The 20,959-nt window shown below is 50.6% G+C and overlaps 1 protein-coding gene across 4 annotated transcripts in view; it reads right to left on the reverse strand.

Annotated features, from left to right (window-relative positions):
• Nucleotides 1-20,959, reverse strand: part of LOC119396853 (dystrophin) — a 296,880-nt gene that overhangs the window by 262,502 nt on the left and 13,419 nt on the right. For all 4 annotated transcript variants that reach the window (XM_037664197.2, XM_049417260.1, XM_049417259.1 and 1 more), the window contains exon 14: nucleotides 20,556-20,740. In XM_037664197.2, coding sequence (XP_037520125.1) covers nucleotides 20,556-20,740 — 185 coding nt within the window. The remainder of the gene's footprint in view (nucleotides 1-20,555; nucleotides 20,741-20,959) is intronic.

Here is a 20,959-nt window from a genome sequence, read left to right on the forward strand (position 1 = left end):
CTATAACTCTTGCAAGGAAACATTTTCCTGAGTCCCCTGTTAGTAAATCTAGAATTCAAGACCAACACCTCACAGTAGTAGCGTCATCCTAATGGGAATGAGTGCACTTATTAACTCAAGCGTCCACATCGGTCCACAGCAATTAATTAAAGATAACGATGTTAAACGAAAGCTGCAAGGAAGCAGCGCTGAACTTGTGCCAAATCGGTGTGTATGTTCCCTTCGGTTCAGGCATTTGCTGTAGGTTACCGATTTAGCGGAATTTCTACAGCTCTTTTGACACCAAGTTCAAAACAATGTTTGCTCGGTTTTGTTACACGTTGAAATTCACTTTCTGTGTGATGGGGTTTTTTTTTTCCCCGTGTGATGCACGCCATCGAGTACAGCGCCGCACTTCTCAAAATGGGCATTCGGCCAACTTTCCAAACTAGTGAGGCTGCTTTCTGGGGAAAAAAACGGGAAAACACGGTACAGGAAAGATGACGCGCGTCGGCATACTCACGTTCAGCTAAAGCCGGTTTCCGGTGCCGTAGGGAAAGCGCCGCGATCTGCGGAGACAGAAGCCGGGTTCCAAAGAGCTCCGTCGGGCGGCTAAGTCGCGTCGCGTTTTTACCGGCACGTCCACGGCGTTCAGGTTAGCACGCGCCGTGTGGTTTAACGCAGCACAGGCAGCGACGAGACACGGGCGAGCTGCGGGGCGTAAGAGAAAATACAAACTGGCGAAGCACCGATGTTGAGCGCGGTCAAGTCGGTGACTCTGATGCTTCCCCACGGAGAACCACACACTAGCACCACCAACAACAAACGCACTGGTGTGAAAGATGACTGCTGGAATCGCTAGACGCTCGTGAGTTCAGAGACGAGAAAGAGTCGATTCGAAAACGACGCGTCCGATTATATTATGCGCGGGCTTTCACATAGACACGAGACGCGGAGAGGAGCACGTCGCCACGACTTCTACGCGACTAGCGCGCACGACACTGTCGACAAAGGAGGCGCGCTCAACTTGCAGCAACTCGACGAGCCGGTGTTCCGAGCGCAGAGCATACTTTTTTGCGGCTCTACCAGCCGAGTGAGTGTCCTTCGCGCGGAATCAGTTCGCTCGGCGAAAGAGAGGTCCTACAACGTGGCCGGAGGTGAGAGCCACATCTCTACACACGCGATAGCAGCGACCGATAAGCCACTCGACGAGAACACGGCGCGCGGTTCAAAGTTTCCGGCCGGTGCGACGCACAGGCCACAACCCCACATCACCCGACTCGGGCACGCTCGCGGGCTGGCTTCTCGGGTACACGCCCCCTTCTTTGTTTCGTACGCGGAGCACTCGAGGGTGAGCGGAGGAGTCAAGCCCGAACTCCGCCTCGAACACGCACGCACTCGGTGAAGTAAGAACTGGGCACTATATCACGCACTGCGAACAAACACGTGCAGCGAACGAAGCACACCGCCGGCAAACCAAGAATGAAGCAGTGGGCAGCCGCGAAACGCAGAAGCACTAGCGGCAGTAGAAGCAAGACGGGACGAGCGTTCCGAAGCCGCCGGCTTTGTTCACAAGGAGCAGACGATATTCCCGGTTTCTCCAACCCAACCGATGAACTTGGACTTCAACGTCGGTCCACTTCGCACGGAACGGGAAGGCTTGAGGGCGCCAGCGACTCCCTCGCCGGGTCCGAGCGCTGTTTGGCGTCGACCCTGCAGTGGCTATCCCAGCGGAAGCCACCGACGGCGTGCCAGAGCCTCGGGTGCGGAGAGGTGCGCGTAAAAAAATGGGAGGCGCGCAGGACCGCGCGCTCGCAACGACGACCGCTGGCACAGTGGGGGCGGCCTCCGAAGTCCGCCGCCGCGGCCGCCATGGCGCGCGCGGGCCGGCGCTCGTTGCCATGGAGACGCTTCATTCCACCCAGTCGCGGTCTCTCACGTCGACGGGAGCGCCCCCTCTTTTTCCGATAAAAGCTACTCGTCGCAGAGAAAAGCGCGCTAGAGAGCTCAGACACTGACCAGCCAGGGTCCACGCGCACCCCGTGCTTATAGCATATTCGCGCGATTCGGGTTCGTGCGTCCCTATCTCTAATCCCAACCATTTGGGGCAGTACGCCAGGTAGATACACGGAGCAGCCTCTGCAGCTCTAGACTAAAAAACTTCGTTAACTAAATTATTGCACACTGCCAAACCAAACGCGCATACGAGTATTCGCGAAAGCTGCTGTATACAGGCACGAGGTGTCACAAACAGTTTGCTGCTCCGGATTGACACGGAAGTGCCTAAGAGATTGAGTCCGGAAAGGACTGGCACAATCATTGATAATCGAGTCACATATCAACGAACGGGCAAATAGCCCTTCGATTCTTAGTGGTGCTTCCAAAAAATGGCGCGAGGTGTTTTATGAAGCCTTGTGCGACTATCAATTTATTGGGATCGGAACCAATTCGAAGCGAACAAATATCATCCAATAATTTTAGAACTTATAGTCTAAACGTTTTATAATTTACCGCAGTTAGTGGGCATAATCAGGCTTAAACACTTTTAAAAAGTTTAATAAGTGTTCAGGTAATATACAAACTTCACTTTGAGTTATAGCTTCACGGCAGTGTATATTCCTCCTAAAAATGTGACTTCACGGCAGAACAATATCGCGACGCAGTGAAACCACCTTTCAGGCGCGTTACACACGGAAAATGCGCACATTCATTTGTCTCGATTACTTCGAAAACTTGGAATAATGATATCGAGCCAAAGTAAATATCGAACATCGTAATGTTCGATAGAGTATTCGAGGATATAAAATATTCGCACACGCCTGGCCTTATCCATGTCAAGGAAGTGCTCCCCAAGGCGGAGTACAACTGTTGAGCAAGGACGCCCAAACTTCTGTAGGTTTTAAGGCTGGCTCTTTCAGATACAATATTTGTCTGTACATATACTATTGAGAAGTGCATAGCAGACATCATGCTGAAATCACTACGTCATGCTTGACGTGAAAAACTATTGCCAGAACTTTATTTTTTAAAGCGATTTTTCGATTTTTTTTTTTAACTTCTCCGGTAAGCCAAAACTCCGTTGACGAGAGGATCGGCCGCCGTTCGTGGAATTCTCGAGGCGTACTTCACCTCTCCAACATAGCTCAATGTTCCTCTTTTTAGTCACCTTAAAGTCAGTTTACCTTAGTAAATTAAATCGAACGATCAACTGATTACGTGACTGGCAACCACCGTCCATGCCACCAGTGGACCTACAGGAAGGTGCGAGTGCGTTCGCGCCCTCACCGCCCCATAACATAAGCATGAGTCCGCACGTACGACCTGCTGTGACCTGCTTCTGTAAACGGTACGCCATACCGGAATCATTCGGCAGTGTCCCACGAAACCAACATTTAAAGTCAAAGCGAATTGGTTATCCGGGACGCGAAGATAAAGGCGTCCACTCCGGCGATCTAGACACAATCTATGCGCTCGCATATTCGTTCACAGCGGTCAGCAATTTATACATTATGAGCACTTTCATTCGCTTCTGTCCTGCCGCTCAGGGTAGCGCGCTGAGCAATTGGAAAGAACAGGATTGATTTCTCACTACGTCTCGAAGGATTATCATCACCAAGTGGTCGTGATGTGCTAGCGCGCCATCAAGTTTGGTCCGTCACGTTGTTCTTCGCAGTGAAGTTTGCGTAACCGTCTGCGCTATTGAGGGAAAAGAAAAGCAGTAGCAAAAGAGTTGGACAGACCACTGCTCTCACGTTTCGCTTCTTCACAACGGCGACGGGGAGTTCTCTTACGGTTCATTACAGTGGTATCGAGACGCGGACAGCGGCACGTTTCCCAGCAGCAGCAGCAGGCAGCAGCCGTTTGGTGCTTGATCGTTTTATCGAGGCGCAACTCGGCCATCTTGCGACATCCCCGATTCGCTGGAGAAAGACATACGTCAAGCTTTCTTTCGCTGCATCCATTTTAGTTCTTTTTCGTGGGAGTCTCGAGGAGCAGACCATCGCACAGGGAGACTACAAGAAAGCTCACGAAAACCAAGGTATGGTGACCAAGGCTTCGTTCGCGGCTTTACTTCGCCCCGAGAGCGTGCGTGTGTGTCTCGTCGCAGCCTACACTCTTTGTCTCATTAGCACAGTGCCGTGCAGTGCAAGCTATCAGAGCTTTCAGTTAATCAGACGATAAATTCGCAAGGCTATTCGGTCGCTCAGAGGTTGATTAATCCGGTCAGAGAGAAAGATGAAAGAAGACAAAGGTAAGGAGGTTAACTAGAACAAACACCCGGTGTGTTACCCCACAATGGAAGGCTACAGAATATGCACACAATCCCCATCACTGTTCGTAGCACAGCATAACTGCCAGTACTAGAGTCGTTTATGCAGGTTTGTTGCTCGTAAGAACACGCAGTAACACATCCGTACATCTCTGCTGTGACTACTTATGTGTCCGGCAGTCTGAAATGATTTTTTTCTGGCAATGATCTGTCATAAGTACGTGCTAGCAACGTGGCGAGCGCTCGTAGCTGTGAGACATTCCGCAGTGGAAGGGCAACGGACCAATTTTGACCGCCTAGGCGTAGTAAATACGTAACTTGCGCTCTTCGTCTCTATGCGCGAACGCTTGCATTTCACCGGCGTCGAGATCCGGTAGTCGCAGCTTCGAATCGTTCGTGCGATCTCCTAACTCGGCTGCGGAAGCTTTGACGTATCGGTCGGTCACCCAAATAGCTGGCACCCTGACATTGTGGGTGTCAAGTTTAGTCCGATCGCGCGTCCGGTTTCGATATTTTCACTTTGTTTTAGCGTTCGCTACGCTATTTGCGTTCCACATTACGGCATTCTGGGCCCGTACTCACAAAAACGCCTAACGCTAAAAACTTCCGCAAGAGAATATTTCAGCCAATCACGATGCGGAACATGAATAGTGAAGCCAACTGACCAATGGAAAATGCACGTACGAAAGAGAAAAAAAAAAAAGTTTTATGAAAATTCGCCCTCCCCCCACACACACGCACGCACGCACGCACGCACGCACGCACGCACGCACACAAACGCACACTAAAGAAGTGGCGAACAGATTGAGTGCTTGGAACTTAATTGCGTTCGTCCTGTGTTAGCTATCCCACAATAACGAATACTGAGCGGTGTTCGCTTTCACGGCTGCAGACCTCTAGCCGTGCACCATGAGGAGCTATTCTTCATGGAGTGTGTGATTATGTAAGGAGTGAACGAGCGCCACTTCTTAACCTGATTGGTATTCCTTTTCATTGCATTTTATCCCTTCCTCGTATAGGCATTCAATATTGACGATATGTTCCCGTCGCACTGAAGGAAACGGTAAAACGAAAGAACGAGAGAGGCAGAAGCACGTACACAAGGAGCCCAACTTTCCGTCCTTTTCTGGATAGTCGGTGCCCCATACACTTTAGTTCTTCGCGTTTGTCACTTCAATGACAAAAAAAAGCACACGCATTCCTGAAGAGTTCCTATTCGCTGCTCCTTTGTACTGGCCAATCACAATTGCCGTCCCATCTTCAGCCATTCCTATACGTGCTGCGCGAATTCGTCTTGCGACTGGCCTTCGCCAACTGCATGGTCCGAGCAACGCTGCACGCTTTACTGGGGGGACACGGCGTTATCTTTTATCGCCGATTCTCCTCGCTGTCTTGCGCCAGAAAGTTCTCGAGCGCCATCCGCACGTCTCTTTTTCCTTTTTTTTTTCTTTGGAGGAGGGAGCTTACACAATGCCTCACGATCAATAGGAAAACCAGTGGAACGCGTATAAGGGAGGAGGGAAGGGGGGGGGGTAGCACGTACGTAGAACAATACAGCAAATTGCTTCTGTCTAACGAACGCAGCTGTCGTAGCACTTACTGCTGGGCTTTCATCAATGCCGGGCCACTTTGTCGGGACTCCCTCCTTGTAAGTCTCCTCTTCCCTATCACCTCTTTTATTCGTGCTCCCTTTTATACTACGAGTGCACTACTACATATATTCAGTCTTCAAGAGAGCCGCGTCTTCTACTAGCAGCTTCTCTTCATAGCACAAAGAAAAAAGAACAAAGCAATAACAGAGAGAGACGTAATGGAATGCTACTATGCTAAAGCATGCGCACAAAGCATATACTGCTCGATTCATTGGGCTCGTGCCAGTGCTTAGGTCGTTTGTATTTGCGGGGCACATGTTTTATTATTGTTTACGAAGTCGTTCGCTTGTTTGCACAAATGAGCTGCACAAACGTTCCGCTTCAAGCACGCAAACGTTTCTGCTCACTGCAGGTCGGGCTGGTTGCGCTACAAAACGACACGCCAGAAGACCGTAGAAAGCAAGAAAGGCGAGAAAAGAAAATAAACAAAAACACCGCGCGATCGTTCTAACAGTATACGTGAAAACCATCATATTTTGCTGCTGTGTTTTTCTTCGCGAACCGCACGCGACGGCTAACTGTGGGCTCCTTTCGGGGCTTAAGAAAAGGGAACAGAACTACGCACTGGCGGTGAAAGGGCCAGACATAAATGACCCGCTTCCCGGGCGCAATGTGCGTGCCTCGCACGCATTGATTCGAACTGAGTGCTTCAAACAACGTCTACGATATCTACTACCGACGCCGTTACGAGCCCGTAATTTGGAACGTCAGGCAATCAATCATGCCCCACAGGCATCTCGGAGCAGCCGCCTGGCTACATTTCAACTGCCTTTGACAGTTTACTGAGTTACCGAACTCCCACAATTTAGTTCGTTGGGTAATTCGACGACGCAAACTGTGAAGTTGCTGTTCTTAGACGATAAGCTCGCGAACATGCAAGCGCTTTCACAAACACGCCGCGTTATGTGTTCTTTCTTGTCCGTATTTTCAAGCAGCGCTGTCTTTCCCCACGGTGGATTTATACCAACGAGCTCGCACTCAAACCCTTTTAGGACTTCGCGTAACATTACTACTCGTCCGCCTCGGTGGTACAGAGATTGCGATGCTCGGCTGCTCACCCGAATGTCGTGGATTCGATCCCGGCCGCGGCGGTCGCATTTCGATGGAGGCGAAATGCTAGAGACCCGTGTACCGTGCGATGTCAGTCAACGTTAAAGAGCACCAGATGGTCGAAATTTCCGTATCCCTCGACTACGGCCTGCCTCTCAATGATATCGTAGTTTTAGCGCGTTAAATCCCAGATATTATTAGCATTACTACTCCCAACAGACGAAGAAACCAGGGATAGGAATTCAAAAAAAAAAAATCCTGCATGGAACCGACTGCGGATCGCATATTTCATTTATGGTAGAATGCATCCAAATCGCCGTTACCACTGCCGAATTGAAACTGAGAGAACCACCAGGGAACAAAACAGCTCTGAATAGTGGGAGCTGGAATAGTTAATCTATCCACGGCAGACATGCAGGCCGGGATAATAAGGCCACAAATCACAAGAACCCTATATGTAAGAAATAACGCTGTGTCGATCCATTACAGCGTTGTGGTTAGTGCGGCTTGCCGAGAGACCGTTAGGGAAATAAAGTAAAACCGCTTATAAGGCCCACCTTCAGAGAAAGTCATCGATGTCGCCAGCATACACTTTTCGAAACTTGCCTTGCGTGGCAGCGCATGAATAAACGGAAACTCGGGTCGTGCGCGAGCGAGGCTCATCGATCAATTAAGTTTCGGCGAGGTCAAAGCCCCGCAGCTTGGACGGAAAAAAAAGAACCGACGTTGAAACCACTTTGTCGACTCTTCTAAGCTGCAAGATCGTTCGCTGAATGTCGACGAAAAAAAAAAACGTCAACGAAAATGGTGTTTTTAGGTTGTCGTCTCGACGTAAGAAAAGTTTCTTTTTACGTTTACAGATAAAAGAAAAGCGCTTAATGCCTCAAGGACAATAGTTGTTTAGGTTACAGCTAGCTTGACTTACATAACTGACTTCATGTACAGAAGAAAAACGATGAAAATCTGTTGGCTCATGCTTGAACACAGCTTCGCTACTTGCCACTTTCTTTTTTTTTTCTTTTTTTTTTCGCCCGGTAAATTTAACAGGTTGTGTCAGTGGGCTAAACCGGAAGCCGTCCAGGGCCTAGCTCGCTGTTTGCAAACAGCAAGATGCTTTCACAATTTCAGTCCTACCTAAAACAATGACGACTGTTTTCACTTTTATTCGTGAAGAACGTTTACGTGCGGGATCCGAAACGTCTTCTTTCTATTAAATTGATACCTCAATTGGTCGGCGTATTGGCCCGGGTTTTTTCTACATCTCACCAAGGTGCACGACGTCGCAGCAGGGTTTGCGTTTGACGCAGCTAAGAAAGTATACAGCACAGAGCACAGACGCTGCCGTACGGCGGGGTCGCACTGAACGCCACTCCACGAAGTTATTAGGAAGCACCGCGCGCTTCAGCAATCTTAACCCGACGAAAGAAACGACAATGGATCTATGCAATGATGCAATGGGTCCGCAATCCAATCACTGTCAGAAGCGGCCTATTCGGGGCGAATTGAACGAAGCGGCGGGCGTCAACGTCGATTACAAAGCCAGATGGGGCCGGGTGTAGATACGGAAGAAGAGCGAGCCCCGCGCGTCTCCTTGATTGCCACCGCGAGCACACTCGCTCCTCCAGAGATTGCGCCCGTCGTTGAAGCGCGCAAACTTTCGCGCGCCAGCCTCGCAGGGGCGCAGGAATCGCGCCCAAACCTTATTGCCTCGGGGGCAAACGGCTCCTGTTTGCAGAGTCACACACAGAGAGAGAGAGAGAGAGACGGCAAGACAAAAAGGGAAGATCGTGTGCACAGAAGCCCGCCTCGAATGGGTCGTTCGTTGGGCGCGTCTTTTCGACGCCGCCGACGCCCGCTCCATGCGCGCGCGAGAGCGTTCGCGATGCGGAGGCCTTATTTCCCGAGCTCGTTTCGGTCGACACGCTCTTTTACGATACCAGCGGCGGCGGCGGCAGTAGCGGCAGCTAGCGCACAGCCGCAACAGCCCCGAAATACGAGTCGAGCCAAGCCAGGCCGAACTAAATGACGAAAGAAAGACTGCAGTGTTCTCGCAACGAGCCCGACACGCGGCCCCGAACGCCGCTCGGAAAACGACGAAGAAGAATCGCACGAAAGGAATGAAGCGAGCGCTAAAAAACAAAATCGTCAGAGATAGAACGAAGAAAAAGAGTTCAAACGCTAGAGCGCCCCAGCCGCTTCCTATACTCCCACCAAGTGCACAGACATACTTTTTTTTTTCTTCAGCTTGTTTAAACCTTATTCGTCCTTTGAATCCGGCTGCACCACCACAGCCGTTTACACTCGGCCCGTCCGCAACACCACACTGTACATCTCGATGCAAAGGGAGCGGAAAACCCGGCGAGTGAAGGGAGCGACGCTGAACGCGGCGAGAGGGATTCTGTTCCCGGCCATTTCGTTCTGTCGACACTGCTGCTGGAGGGATCCCGTCACGGACATCAAGGCGGGCTATCCTACCATTCCTCTCCCTTCTTCCTCATTCACTCTTTCTATTTATTCTTTTCCCAATTCCCTCCCTGCTCCGCTCATCCCGTTCGTTCGTTTTTACCGCCTTTACCAGCACGCCGCGGTAGCGCAACGACCTTAATTTTTGGTCACCCCCCCCCTTTTTTTTTGTCACAGCTGCACGCATGGGATGTGCATTAACCGCCCCAGAGTGAATCCATCGAATGCGTGCACATTATTGCACATGCAACGCTCGGGATTTGCATCTGCACCTATTCGTCACTTTTTTTTCTTATTCCTTTGCGACTACAGTAATTCTACAACGATCACAGCTGCAAAATACCGTCACTTCCGAGCTCCACTGGCTTCTGTTTGCCTTCTTTTAACACAAAAGTGTTTTATGCCGGAGTCCACCATGGCTACACTAACATATTTCCGCCACGGATATGACGTTGTAAAATATAAACTAACAGATGGCAAAGAAAAAAACTAGAAGAAAAAGTTCTGATGCCGGGAGCCGAACCTACGTCCTCTCGCTCCTTAGCGCGCGGCGCGAAACCACTAGGCCACAGAGCGTACGTTCTTCGACTTACTAACGGAGAGCTATTTATATACACCATTGACCGATGGCGGTGCTCAGAGCTCGGTGGCTTCAGCGTGTTCTTATCACTAGCGCGATGGCGCGCTTTAAAGGTCGTCGCCCCGCGCGTTGCGATGCGAGCGCTTCTCTACAGGGGGCGCCTCTACAGGGGGTGACCAAGGCGGGACACGCAAGTATGCTCAAACTCACCTAGATAGCGCGGAAAAAACACAGCGTCTTCAGAACGTCGCACTCACCAAAAACTTTAGAATTACCGTTTTAAGTAGTCTGCACATCCCAAGTACCCCCGAAGTGGCACCCCTAGAGAAAAATACAGAAAGTCGCGAAAACATTTCGCCGCGAAACTTTCCGCATTTGAAGACATCGAAGCTCAAGAGCCACCTCTTTCGCAATGACTCGCCGCAAAGCTCGTGGACGAGGTCGCCGCACTGCAGCCAGACGCGACGCAATCCGTTATTCGCTATTTTTCGGCGACCACTACATGAAGGCGCCCACGCTAGCACGACTTCCTGGCCAAAAGCGTCCCGTCGCACGCGCGCAATGCCGATAAATATGTGCACCGCGAGATTTCAAAAGTACGCACGCCCACACAAACAACGGTGGCATAAGCAGCCGACGGTGCGAGCCCTCCTCTCGTCTGTTCCAACATCGAAAGTAAAAAACGCGAACTGAAAACGATGGAGAGAGGATACGAGACAGGAAATGAGTGGGGCGTTTCCTGAATGTCCCTGATGTCCAGGCTCTGAGCATACGCAAAAGAATTGGAGTCGCAATGACGGAGCGCGAAATGGCGTATTCGAGCGGGAGGCTTTCGGTTCGAGCCCAGAAGTTAGGGAGGCGCGATTCTTAGCTCTGTAAAACAGTCGCTAAGAGTAGGAATAACACGTTTCGAGCTAGTTGGTTGTTCATACCGAGGCGAAAACAGCGCGTAGAGACGAGGACGGACAGACACAAGAAAAGGCACAGACACTGTGCCTTTTCTTGTGTCTGTCCGTTCTCTTCTCTACGCGCTGTTTTCGCCTCGCTAAGAGTAACGTGAGGCCAATCGAGACGGCAACTGTCGCCGTCTCATGAATGCTAAGGCTATGCACAGTATGCGGAGCAGTGTACGCTATGTGCATTGCTAACGTATGCACTGTGTCAACTATACAATATTTACACTCGGCGTCAAAAGTTCAGAGACCACTACGTCTGCGAAAACCTTGAATTTCTCACCAATTCGTGACTGTATTCAGTCGAACTGCACAGTACACGTTGTTAGCGTGTTTTAGAACAGGCCGGGAACCTAAATTCAAGGCTATTTCAAGGAATATTCAGCTTTTTCTTGTGTCTCGTGGTCCTTAAACTTTCGACACTGAGTGTATACTGCTGCGATTACGCCATCAATGGCAACGTAGTGTGCTCTCGAAAACATTAATGAGGCTTCTTCTGAAAGACACGTTTCGTGGATGCGAAGTAATCCGAGAAGCGTGGTGTTAAAAGAAGCGAACACTTAGCATGCGGCGAGTCATCTCCGTTCCCATTCCACGATCACTACACGTGCCGTATACTGGTTACGGTCGCTGAACACCGATTGCGAGATACTATAAAGACTGACCGGTCGACACCGGCCGAACTAAAGACGCCGTCCCCGTCTTCCTATGCGAACAGGAAGATCCGCACCAGACTGGACACTGGCGCAATACATGACGCAATAGTGACCATCTAAGCACTCCTCGTAGCTTTCGCGACGGTGCAGTATTAAGAGAGACAAAAAAAAGAGCCCCCAGTGCAAGCAACGCAACACAAACAGGAGAACTCGACGCATATCGTTGAAGCCTATACCGCGCATGCCGTCAAAGGTAAGTTTCCGAGGAGTCGGGGATACGATGGCGCGCATTTCTGTGCGCGAGGTCTTAACTTCGGAACTCTGCATATTTCATCAGCGCCGCGCTGCTGAGTAGCACCGTCTTGTGCAAGCCGCGTACGGACGCGGCTTCTCACGTTTTGCAATTCGCGATTCTCTTTATTTCTCGCTTCCTCTCGCACGGTCTCGATTGCCCATTATTTCACTTCTGTCTTTCTAAAGTTCGTGCCTCGAGCTTCTTTGTCGTTTGTGCAGCAAGGCCGCCAGCGTTGTACTTCTCGTTTTATCACCACGAGACGAGTATCAAGGCACGAGAGGGAAGTTGCGAATGAAGCCGTCTCGAGAGACGATTCTGAAGTTTGTTAGAATAAAAGAAGAAAGAAAGAAAGCATAGATCTTCAAACCACATCGACAGCGCCACAAAGCCGGCTCTGAAGAGTGCGTATACCAACCGGCAAAATGAAATGGCCCCGCACAAGAACGAAAAAAAAAAAGAGAGAGATAAACTAATCAAAACGTACAAACAAATCAGTATGAATAGTAAACTTGTCGCCAAAAACACGACAACGCAGGAACACAAAGGAACACAATTGAGCGGCCGTCCTGTCTATGTGTTCTTTTGTATTCCTGCGTGGTCGTGTATTTGGCGCCAAGTTTACTATTCATACTGAACATGCACAAACTAGCCCAGCAGAGAGTACTACTAGCGTACAAACGAAATTCTAAATCATTACCTCTAGGGCGAAAAATAATGGTACGGAGAGGACGCAGACAAACACGCAGAGAACGCAGACATATTTCAATGACAATACTCCAGGATATCGCGATCCGCTTTCTTTAGCTGCCACGGCGGCTCACCGGCTACGGCACGGCGCTTCCGAGCACGATGTCGCGGGTTCGATCACAGGCCGCGGCAGACACAATGAAAGTGGAACGCAATAAGGCTCGTGTACGGGCCTTCAATTGAGTCTGTACGCTACAAACAGTGAATATACGAGAACTAAACGAGCACCTAAAAAATTTATTAGCACACAATGCGAATAATATTTTTTGTAGTTGCGAATTACCGCTGCATGCGCATGCCATTCTTTCGAGTCTCGTATTTATGCGCGCTGTTCGCTAAAAAGCATGGACCACCAACTCGGCCAACTGGCTCTGCTTGGGTGCATGCTGAAGAACAGCGGGTAATCACAATGAATGCAGAGTCCTTCGCAACGACACGCTTTAAAACCCACTGTTCAGATTCGTGACGTTTCTAGCAGGTTTTCGTAGCTACTGCCATCGTACTAAACAAGAACGATCTTTGATTCAACTTGACCACCATCGGGCTCTCGGTCGGCGCCTGCTGATGAAATGCCCCTACAGGCACATTTGTAATTTTATCATGGGGACGTCGCGAGATGGTGTTCGCAGGTGCATCTGATTAAACTGGCTTGATACATACCTAATTAGTGCAAAAAAGAACGAAGGAGAGGGCGAAGGAAACAGAAAGGCGCAAGGTTCGTCACACGTGTGCACAGAGCAAGCACTGGTTCTGGCACACGTTAAGCCCAGTAATTAATTTATTTCCTTTTTACTGCTAGCCTTCGCGCTACGGTAAAGGATTGCCCTAAAGCGTGGTATCAAATATTAACGAATAAAAAATAGTTTCGCGCTCAGTAGTTTCACGTATACGCCACGCTGTGACCCAAGGCGGCGCCGCACCAATGCGCTTTCTTGCGGGTGCCGCCTAATAAAGTTAATGATTGACTCCTGTCCACCTCGACACGCCATTCATCGTGGCAGAGCAAAGAACCATTAGGTACGACAGTGACGTCATCCCCGCGCGCACAACCGGCCTATAGGCCGGCACTCTCGCAACACGCGCGGAAGCCAAACACGCAGCAGCAGGCTGACGATGACGACGAAGCCAGAGAACACGCTGTCGGGCGCGGCGGCAACATAAAGAAGAAAATAAAACGTGAGGAAGGAAGGCAATGAACGGAGCGGAACTGGCCGGGGCCAGCGAGGAACGCGGGAGGAAGGACCATAAACCAAGATGGCGCGCGTTCGGCTTTACGACGAGTCTGCAAGCGAACAAACGGAGCACGGAAACCGGCTTCCGGGTCCGAGACAACACACCGTTGCCGCCAGCAATCTCGCGGCCTCCCAACGACTCATTTCCGGTCCCTGCCACCCCTCCTTCCCCAAAATCGCACGCGAGCGCGTGTTGGCGCGTTTTCTGCGGCGCTCGCAGTAACTTCGCTTTCGCCTGCACAGCTGCGCCTCCTCATTAACCAAACTCTTTCCACCCACCACCACCACTCCCGACCCTAAATTGTTTTTCGCACCCTTTGTGTACTTCTCCGTTTCACTGACGCCTTAATGCGTAACGATGATTGCAGCTAGGGGCACATGATATACGCCACCGCCGAGTTCACGGATGTGCCTCAGTTGCCCAAATGCGTCAGTCCTCCTATTAGCAGTGTGCGCGCGAAACAAGACGGCATGTGATACCCAAGTATCAGGTCCTATCAGGCCCAACGATAGAAGAAAGTAATGAGACATATCGGCCAATAGCAGCGCTGTTGGCATAGGCAAAGCAACGTGAATGATTTCAGATAAACATGCGTATGTAATGCTTCTAATAGCATACCCACGCAAACATTAATTTTAGAGACAGTTACAGAGCTATCCCAAAAGCGTACTCGCAGTATAATTAGCTGCCTGTCTCCACAACATCGTCAAGGTGCCTCCATCACGATTCAAAGAGGTGCACATATAAAAGTGCAGACGCAATTTTCAAAACAGAAAATTAAGGCATGTCATCAAGCGAAGAGTAAAGAAACAAGCCCGTGGCACTTCTCACTGGAGACTGGCGTGGACGGCCAGACCTAGTTCTTCGGGGGCCGGTTGCGACCATTCAGCATCGCCCGGGGCGTTCTTAGGAGCGTCTTCGACGACACCGGTGCGGTTTAGCCCCTCCCGTCTATATCCTACCAATCTTCCCTCACCCCAGCATAGGCCAAAGAGCCATCCCTATTTGATAAGGCGCATTCATCCGCCTTTTTTTCCCTCGATCTATGCCTGTAAAGCGTGCTTTGTCCGCACAACACCTAGGAATAGGTGAAGCCACCTTCGTAGGGACTAAAACATTGGAATCGCGTCAGTGCCAGAAAGAACGGTTTGCCTCGACAGGGCTCGAAATGCAAGTTGACGAAGGCTAACGGTAGCACATGCGTTTTTTCAGGTCCCATATGAAACAATGATATCAACGGCTTGTGTGTTTGCAAAAATAGAGAAGATTTTAAAAAACGTGACTTTAAGTGAGAGCGCTCAGCCTCGTCTCTTCTGTTTTCTTCATCCTCAGTTTGCGCTACAGCCCTCATCAGCCCAAGCCGCCACTCTTCTATAAGATAATGTTTGAGTTATACAATAATAATAGCATTCCTCAACAACGCAGCTAAAGTAACTAAGAGAAGCTTCAGCTCCTCAATGCTGCACAATCACGTTTGCAGCTGCTCCATGAAACTGCCTATGTTAGATTTGTAGCGCCTCAGAATGCGGCGCTCGTCAAGGAAGAAGAAGTTGGCATTCGGTCGCGCGGCGGGTGCAGCGCGATAATAAAAAAATCAGTTCGAAAACTGAACGCTGTCAGGGCTGGATCTTTCTCGTGTTAGCTCCGACAGTTAATGGTGACCCGATAAAGAACACGCAGCCCCGATCATCCCGCATGGATCCCGCCGGCTCTGCCACCAATCCTACCGGTCCTGACGCCCAAGAAGACGCTAGACCTAGCGGTGCTGCGGTCGCTGCGATCCAACATATCAACCTGCCACCATTTTGGCCCAACAGCCCCAGCACATGGTTCCTGCAGGTCGAGGCGCACTTCCGTCTACGGCAAATCATCAGCCAACAGACCAGGTACTGGCATCTGGTGTCCTGCTTACCTCCGGACGTAGCCGACGACTTAGCTGATATTTTAGCGTCGCCGCACTTGAGCCATCCCTACGACACGTTGAAGGCAGCTATAATTTCCCGCAAGTCTGAGTCCGAACACAGCAGACTCCAAGAGCTCATCACGGCTACAGAGCTCGGTGACCGTCGCCCATCACAGCTCCTGCGACGCATGCGCCAGCTCCTTGACGGCCCCTCCGCCCCTCAAGAGGAGAGGCTGTTGCGTGAGTCGTTCCTCCAGCGCTTACCGCAGAGCATGGTCCCGGTCCTCGTGGCTGCAGGAGATGTCCCAGTAGACACACTCGCTGAAATGGCTGACCGAGTGGCGGACTACTCGCGGTCACATAGCCTCAACGCCGTTACCACACCGCCACCGGCCACCGCTGCAAACCCGGCGCTCGCGAGCATCGAGAACCGTTTGGACGCCCTTGTCAGGCGCCTCGATGACTTTGTACCTGCGCATCGTCGACCGTCATCCAGGTTCCAGATACACAGTCGCTCCTCGACGCCCCCACGTTCTCCGGAACTTCGGCCAACCGACGCGCCGCGGGACGTCTCATCCTCAACCGTGTGCTGGTACCACCGCCGATTCGGTGCCTCTGCTCGCAAGTGCACTCGCCCGTGCTCCTGGTCGGGAAATGCGATGACCGGCCACTGACGGCGGCAAGTGGTACCGGTCGAAAGTCGTGCCGCCTTTTCTATGTTTCTGATAAGATCACTGGCGCTTGCTTCCTAGTCGACACAGGAGCCCAGGTTAGCGTCATACCGGCCTCGTGTGCAGATCGCCGTCGCAACGAACAGACCTGCCCACTCCAAGCGATCAACAATTCCGCCATTCGCACATACGGCCAACGCTCTCTTACACTTGACCTTGGACTACGCCGTACGTTCCGCTGGATTTTCATCCTCGCTGACGTCTCGCAAGCTGTTCTTGGAGCTGACTTCCTCAGTTTTTTCAACCTTGCTGTGGACATGCATGCTCATCGCCTCATTGATCTCAACACCCGCCTCTCCATCAACGGTGTACTCTGTACTTCCTCGTCAACGGGACTGCGAGCTCTTACACCTGCTTCGCCGTATGCAAAAATACTCGCCGACTTTCCCAGCATCACGAAGCCGCACACCAGAGAGTCACCGGTGAAGCATTCCATCACTCACCACATTGTGACCACTGGACCTCCCGTTTTTACACGACCCCGTCGACTATCTGGAGAACGCCTCGCCATCGCCCGCCGTGAGTTTGAGCACATGCTTGAACTCGGCATTGTGCGGCCTTCCTCAAGCAACTGGGCGTCGCCACTCCACATGGTGCCGAAGAAAGATCCTGGCGACTGGAGACCATGTGGGGATTACCGCGCTCTCAATGCCCACACCTTACGAGACCGCTATCCACTTCCTCACATACAGGATTTCACATCAAATTTGGCTGGGTGCACAATCTTCTCTAAGATTGACTTAGTGAAGGCTTATCATCAGATTCCTGTAGAACCCGCCGACATTCCGAAGACGGCCATCACCACCCCATTCGGTCTGTTTGAATATGTGAGGATGCCTTTTGGATTGCGCAACTCTGCACAGACCTTTCAGCGCACTATCAACGAGGTCACGCGAGGTCTCGATTTCGTATTTGCCTACCTTGATGACCTCCTTGTAGCAAGCTCATCCGGCCCTGAACATGAAGCCCACCTGCGCACCCTGTTCCAACGCCTGGATGATTACGGCCTCGTAATTAATCCCAATAAGTGCCTCTTCGGCGTTGCTGCAATAGAGTTCCTAGGCCACCTTGTCACTCCACAGGGTATCCAACCACTCGCCAGCAAAGTGAAGGCTATTCAAGACTTTCCACCCCCGACTTCACTGAAGAGACTCCGAGAATTTCTGGGCCTACTAAACTTCCATCGCCGCTTTCTTCCAAAGTGTGCCACATTCCTAAAGCCCTTGACCGACCTATTGGCTAAAAAGAAAGACCCGGCTGCGCCACTGGAGTGGACCGAGGACGCTGCATCTGCCTTCGGCACGGCCAAGAAGGCTCTGGCAGACTCATGCTCATACATCCCGTCCCTGATGCCCCAATTCGTCTCATCACCGATGCATCAAGCGTGGCAGTTGGCGCCGTTCTCGAGCAGCACGTATCCGGTTGGCAGCCCCTTGGTTTTTTCTCACAAAAACTGAAGCCACCGGAAGCAAAATACAGTACATTTGCCCGAGAACTCCTCGCGGTATACCTCGCCATCAAACATTTTCGCCATTTATTGGAGGGCCGGGACTTTTACGTCGTTACAGACCACAAGCCCCTGACGTTTGCCTTCCATCGCAATCACAGCAACTACACTGCACGGGAGATCCGTCAACTATGCTTTATTTCCGAGTTCACTGTGGATCTCAGACACGTCCATGGGCTGGAAAATGCTGCTGCTGATGCACTATCCCGCATCGATGCCTTGTCGACCCAGCCACCACTAGACATGGAAGAACTAGCAGCTGCCCAAAGCAACGATCCTGAGCTGCATCGTCTTCGTTCTTCATCCACGTCTCTATCGTTCACGGAGTGCCCGCTTCCATTTTCTACCTCATTAATAACGTGCGAAACGTCTACTGGTGTTTCTCGGCCCTTCGTGCCTTCAGCTTTTCGTCGTGCAATTTTTGATCAATTGCACAACATGAGCCATCCTGGTATTCGTGCGACCCAGAAGCTAGTCACATCTCGTTTCCTTTGGCCAAGCATCAATGCTGATGTCCGACGCTGGGCGCGAACCTGCCTTGAGTGCCAGCGGGTTAAAGTTCACCGTCCCACTGTCACGGCAACATCCCCCTTTCGGCCTCCAGACGCAAGGTTTTCTCACGTCCATCTCGACATCGTCGGCCCTCTTCCGTCATCGCAAGGAGCCTGTTACCTGCTGACATGTGTGGATCGTTTCACCAGATGGCCGGAAGCGTTTCCCATTTCCGACATTACAGCACCAACAGTTGCTAAGGCTTTCACAAACGGCTGGGTATAGCGCTTTGGATGCCCTTCTGTCGTCACCACTGATCGCGGTCGTCAATTTCAATCGGCCCTTTTCACCGCACTTACCAATATCCTGGGCATTCGACACATCCACACAACTGCCTACCATCCTTCCGCCAATGGCATGGTCGAACGGCTTAATCGACAACTGAAAGCTGCCCTTACTGCTCACCAGCCAAGGGAACGTTGGCTCGACCACCTCCCCTTCGTACTTCTGGGCATCCGATCAGCATTGAAAGCGGACCTCGGCTGCTCATCAGCCGAACTAGTCTATGGCGTTTCCCTGCGTCTTCCAGGGGAATTCTTCGAGCCATCATCGCCACCTTCCACTCACGATGCCTCCACATACATTCGAGAGCTGCGCACAACGTTTCGGGACCTTGCTCCTGTGATTCCTGCCGACCGACACCCCCAGTCTGTCTTCGTCAGCCAGGATCTGCATGACTGCAGTCACGTCTTCGTTCGGCGTGACCAAATACGGCCACCACTCACACCAGCCTATGATGGCCCATTCCGCGTACTCCATTGCACACCTAAGACGTTCACGCTGGACATCAATGGCCGTGAAGACGTCGTGGCTGCCGATCGACTGAAACCTGCGTACATAGCCGCTCTCGCATCCGCGGGGCTTCAATCTTCAGTCTGGATGCCCACATCCAAGCATGTTCACTGGGCCACTCCTACGGCTCGAGTTCTACGGGGGGGAGCCCTGTAGCGCCTCAGAATGCGGCGCTCGTCAAGGAAGAAGAAGTTGGCATTCGGTCGCGCGGCGGGTGCAGCGCGATAATAAAAAAATCAGTTCGAAAACTGAACGCTGTCAGGGCTGGATCTTTCTCGTGTTAGCTCCGACAGATTCAAGATATAGGTATGCATTAACGTGCTCACTGCTTGCAAGAGATTAACTTGATCGAATATGTGCCTGATTTCATTTCCTTTAACGTTTGCCTTGTAATCACCATTAAATGAACTGAAATCGGTGTCTTTTTTTTTTTTCCTAGGACAAAATGATGAACCAACTGCCGAGAGAAAGGGCAGCTAAAGAAGTGTGCAGTAAATTACAGGAAAATTGAGCGACAGTCAACAGCGGGAGGATCAACATTACTGGGGGATCAGCTTTCTTCTGGCTAGGGCCCAAACCTCTGTCATATTTCTGCTGCATAGTTATAAATAATGCTTTGGCACACCACCATAGTGCTTTCAGCCTGTCGCAAGGATTCAAGTTCAGGTACGGAAGCCTACGGGCCATTCAAAAAATACGAAGCTTATTTGAATGAAGTCATAAAGACTTCATCCAAATAAACTTCTCGGACATATGCCCAAGTACAAGCGTTCCTCAATTCTGAATCATTTAAAGGAGCATCAGTAAGCTCATTCTGTGATGTAGAAACCTAACAAGTACATGATGTAGGCAGCACCATGTCCGTGCTTTGAAAAGCAGTAGTCATCCATGTCAGTTTCAGATGACACACCATACATCTGTCTAAGGTATACTTCCATTTTCTTTGTACAGCATACAGCACTTAAAACATAAAGACAAAGCAAAAACAAATGATACAAACACAAGAGTAAAGCACCGAGATGAATATACACAAAGGAATGCACAAAATAAAATTATCCCAAAATTACTATGCGGAAAAACAACAGTAAAACAAGAACATACGAGCATGCCGAGTAAATTATAGATCACATGATGCAAGCAGTGTCATGCAGCCATGCTTAGCATAAACATTTAAAAGTGTGCATGCGCTGACCTTTAGGTACTCAATGGCAGAGTTGACGGACTCCTCGTCACCATAGTCGACCTTGAGGGCCTCCAGTTCGTTTTCCCGAGCCTTGAGCCACTTTTCAAGCTCACCTGCGAGGTCGTTCCACTGTTTAGTGTAGCCCGTCAGTGGCATTATCGTCGGTGACGTAGGGTGGCTGATGTTTTCAAAATCTGCAACAGAGAAAAAATCTAAAATGAAACATCTATAAGAGAGGCCGAGCCTAGGTTACATCAACCTGTCACAAATTCCTTAAATTGTCGTTAAATTGTACAGTGTACAATTTCCTTAAATTGTGGCACTGCACAATTTTATTAGATAACAATAAACAAAGAAAATACTCCTTTTTTTTATTCAATGAGTCAGACTTAATCAAGCAGCGTTGTTAACCT

Source organism: Rhipicephalus sanguineus, chromosome 6 (assembly GCF_013339695.2).
Source record: "Rhipicephalus sanguineus isolate Rsan-2018 chromosome 6, BIME_Rsan_1.4, whole genome shotgun sequence".
In the NCBI taxonomy this organism is placed as follows: Eukaryota; Metazoa; Arthropoda; class Arachnida; order Ixodida; family Ixodidae; genus Rhipicephalus; species Rhipicephalus sanguineus.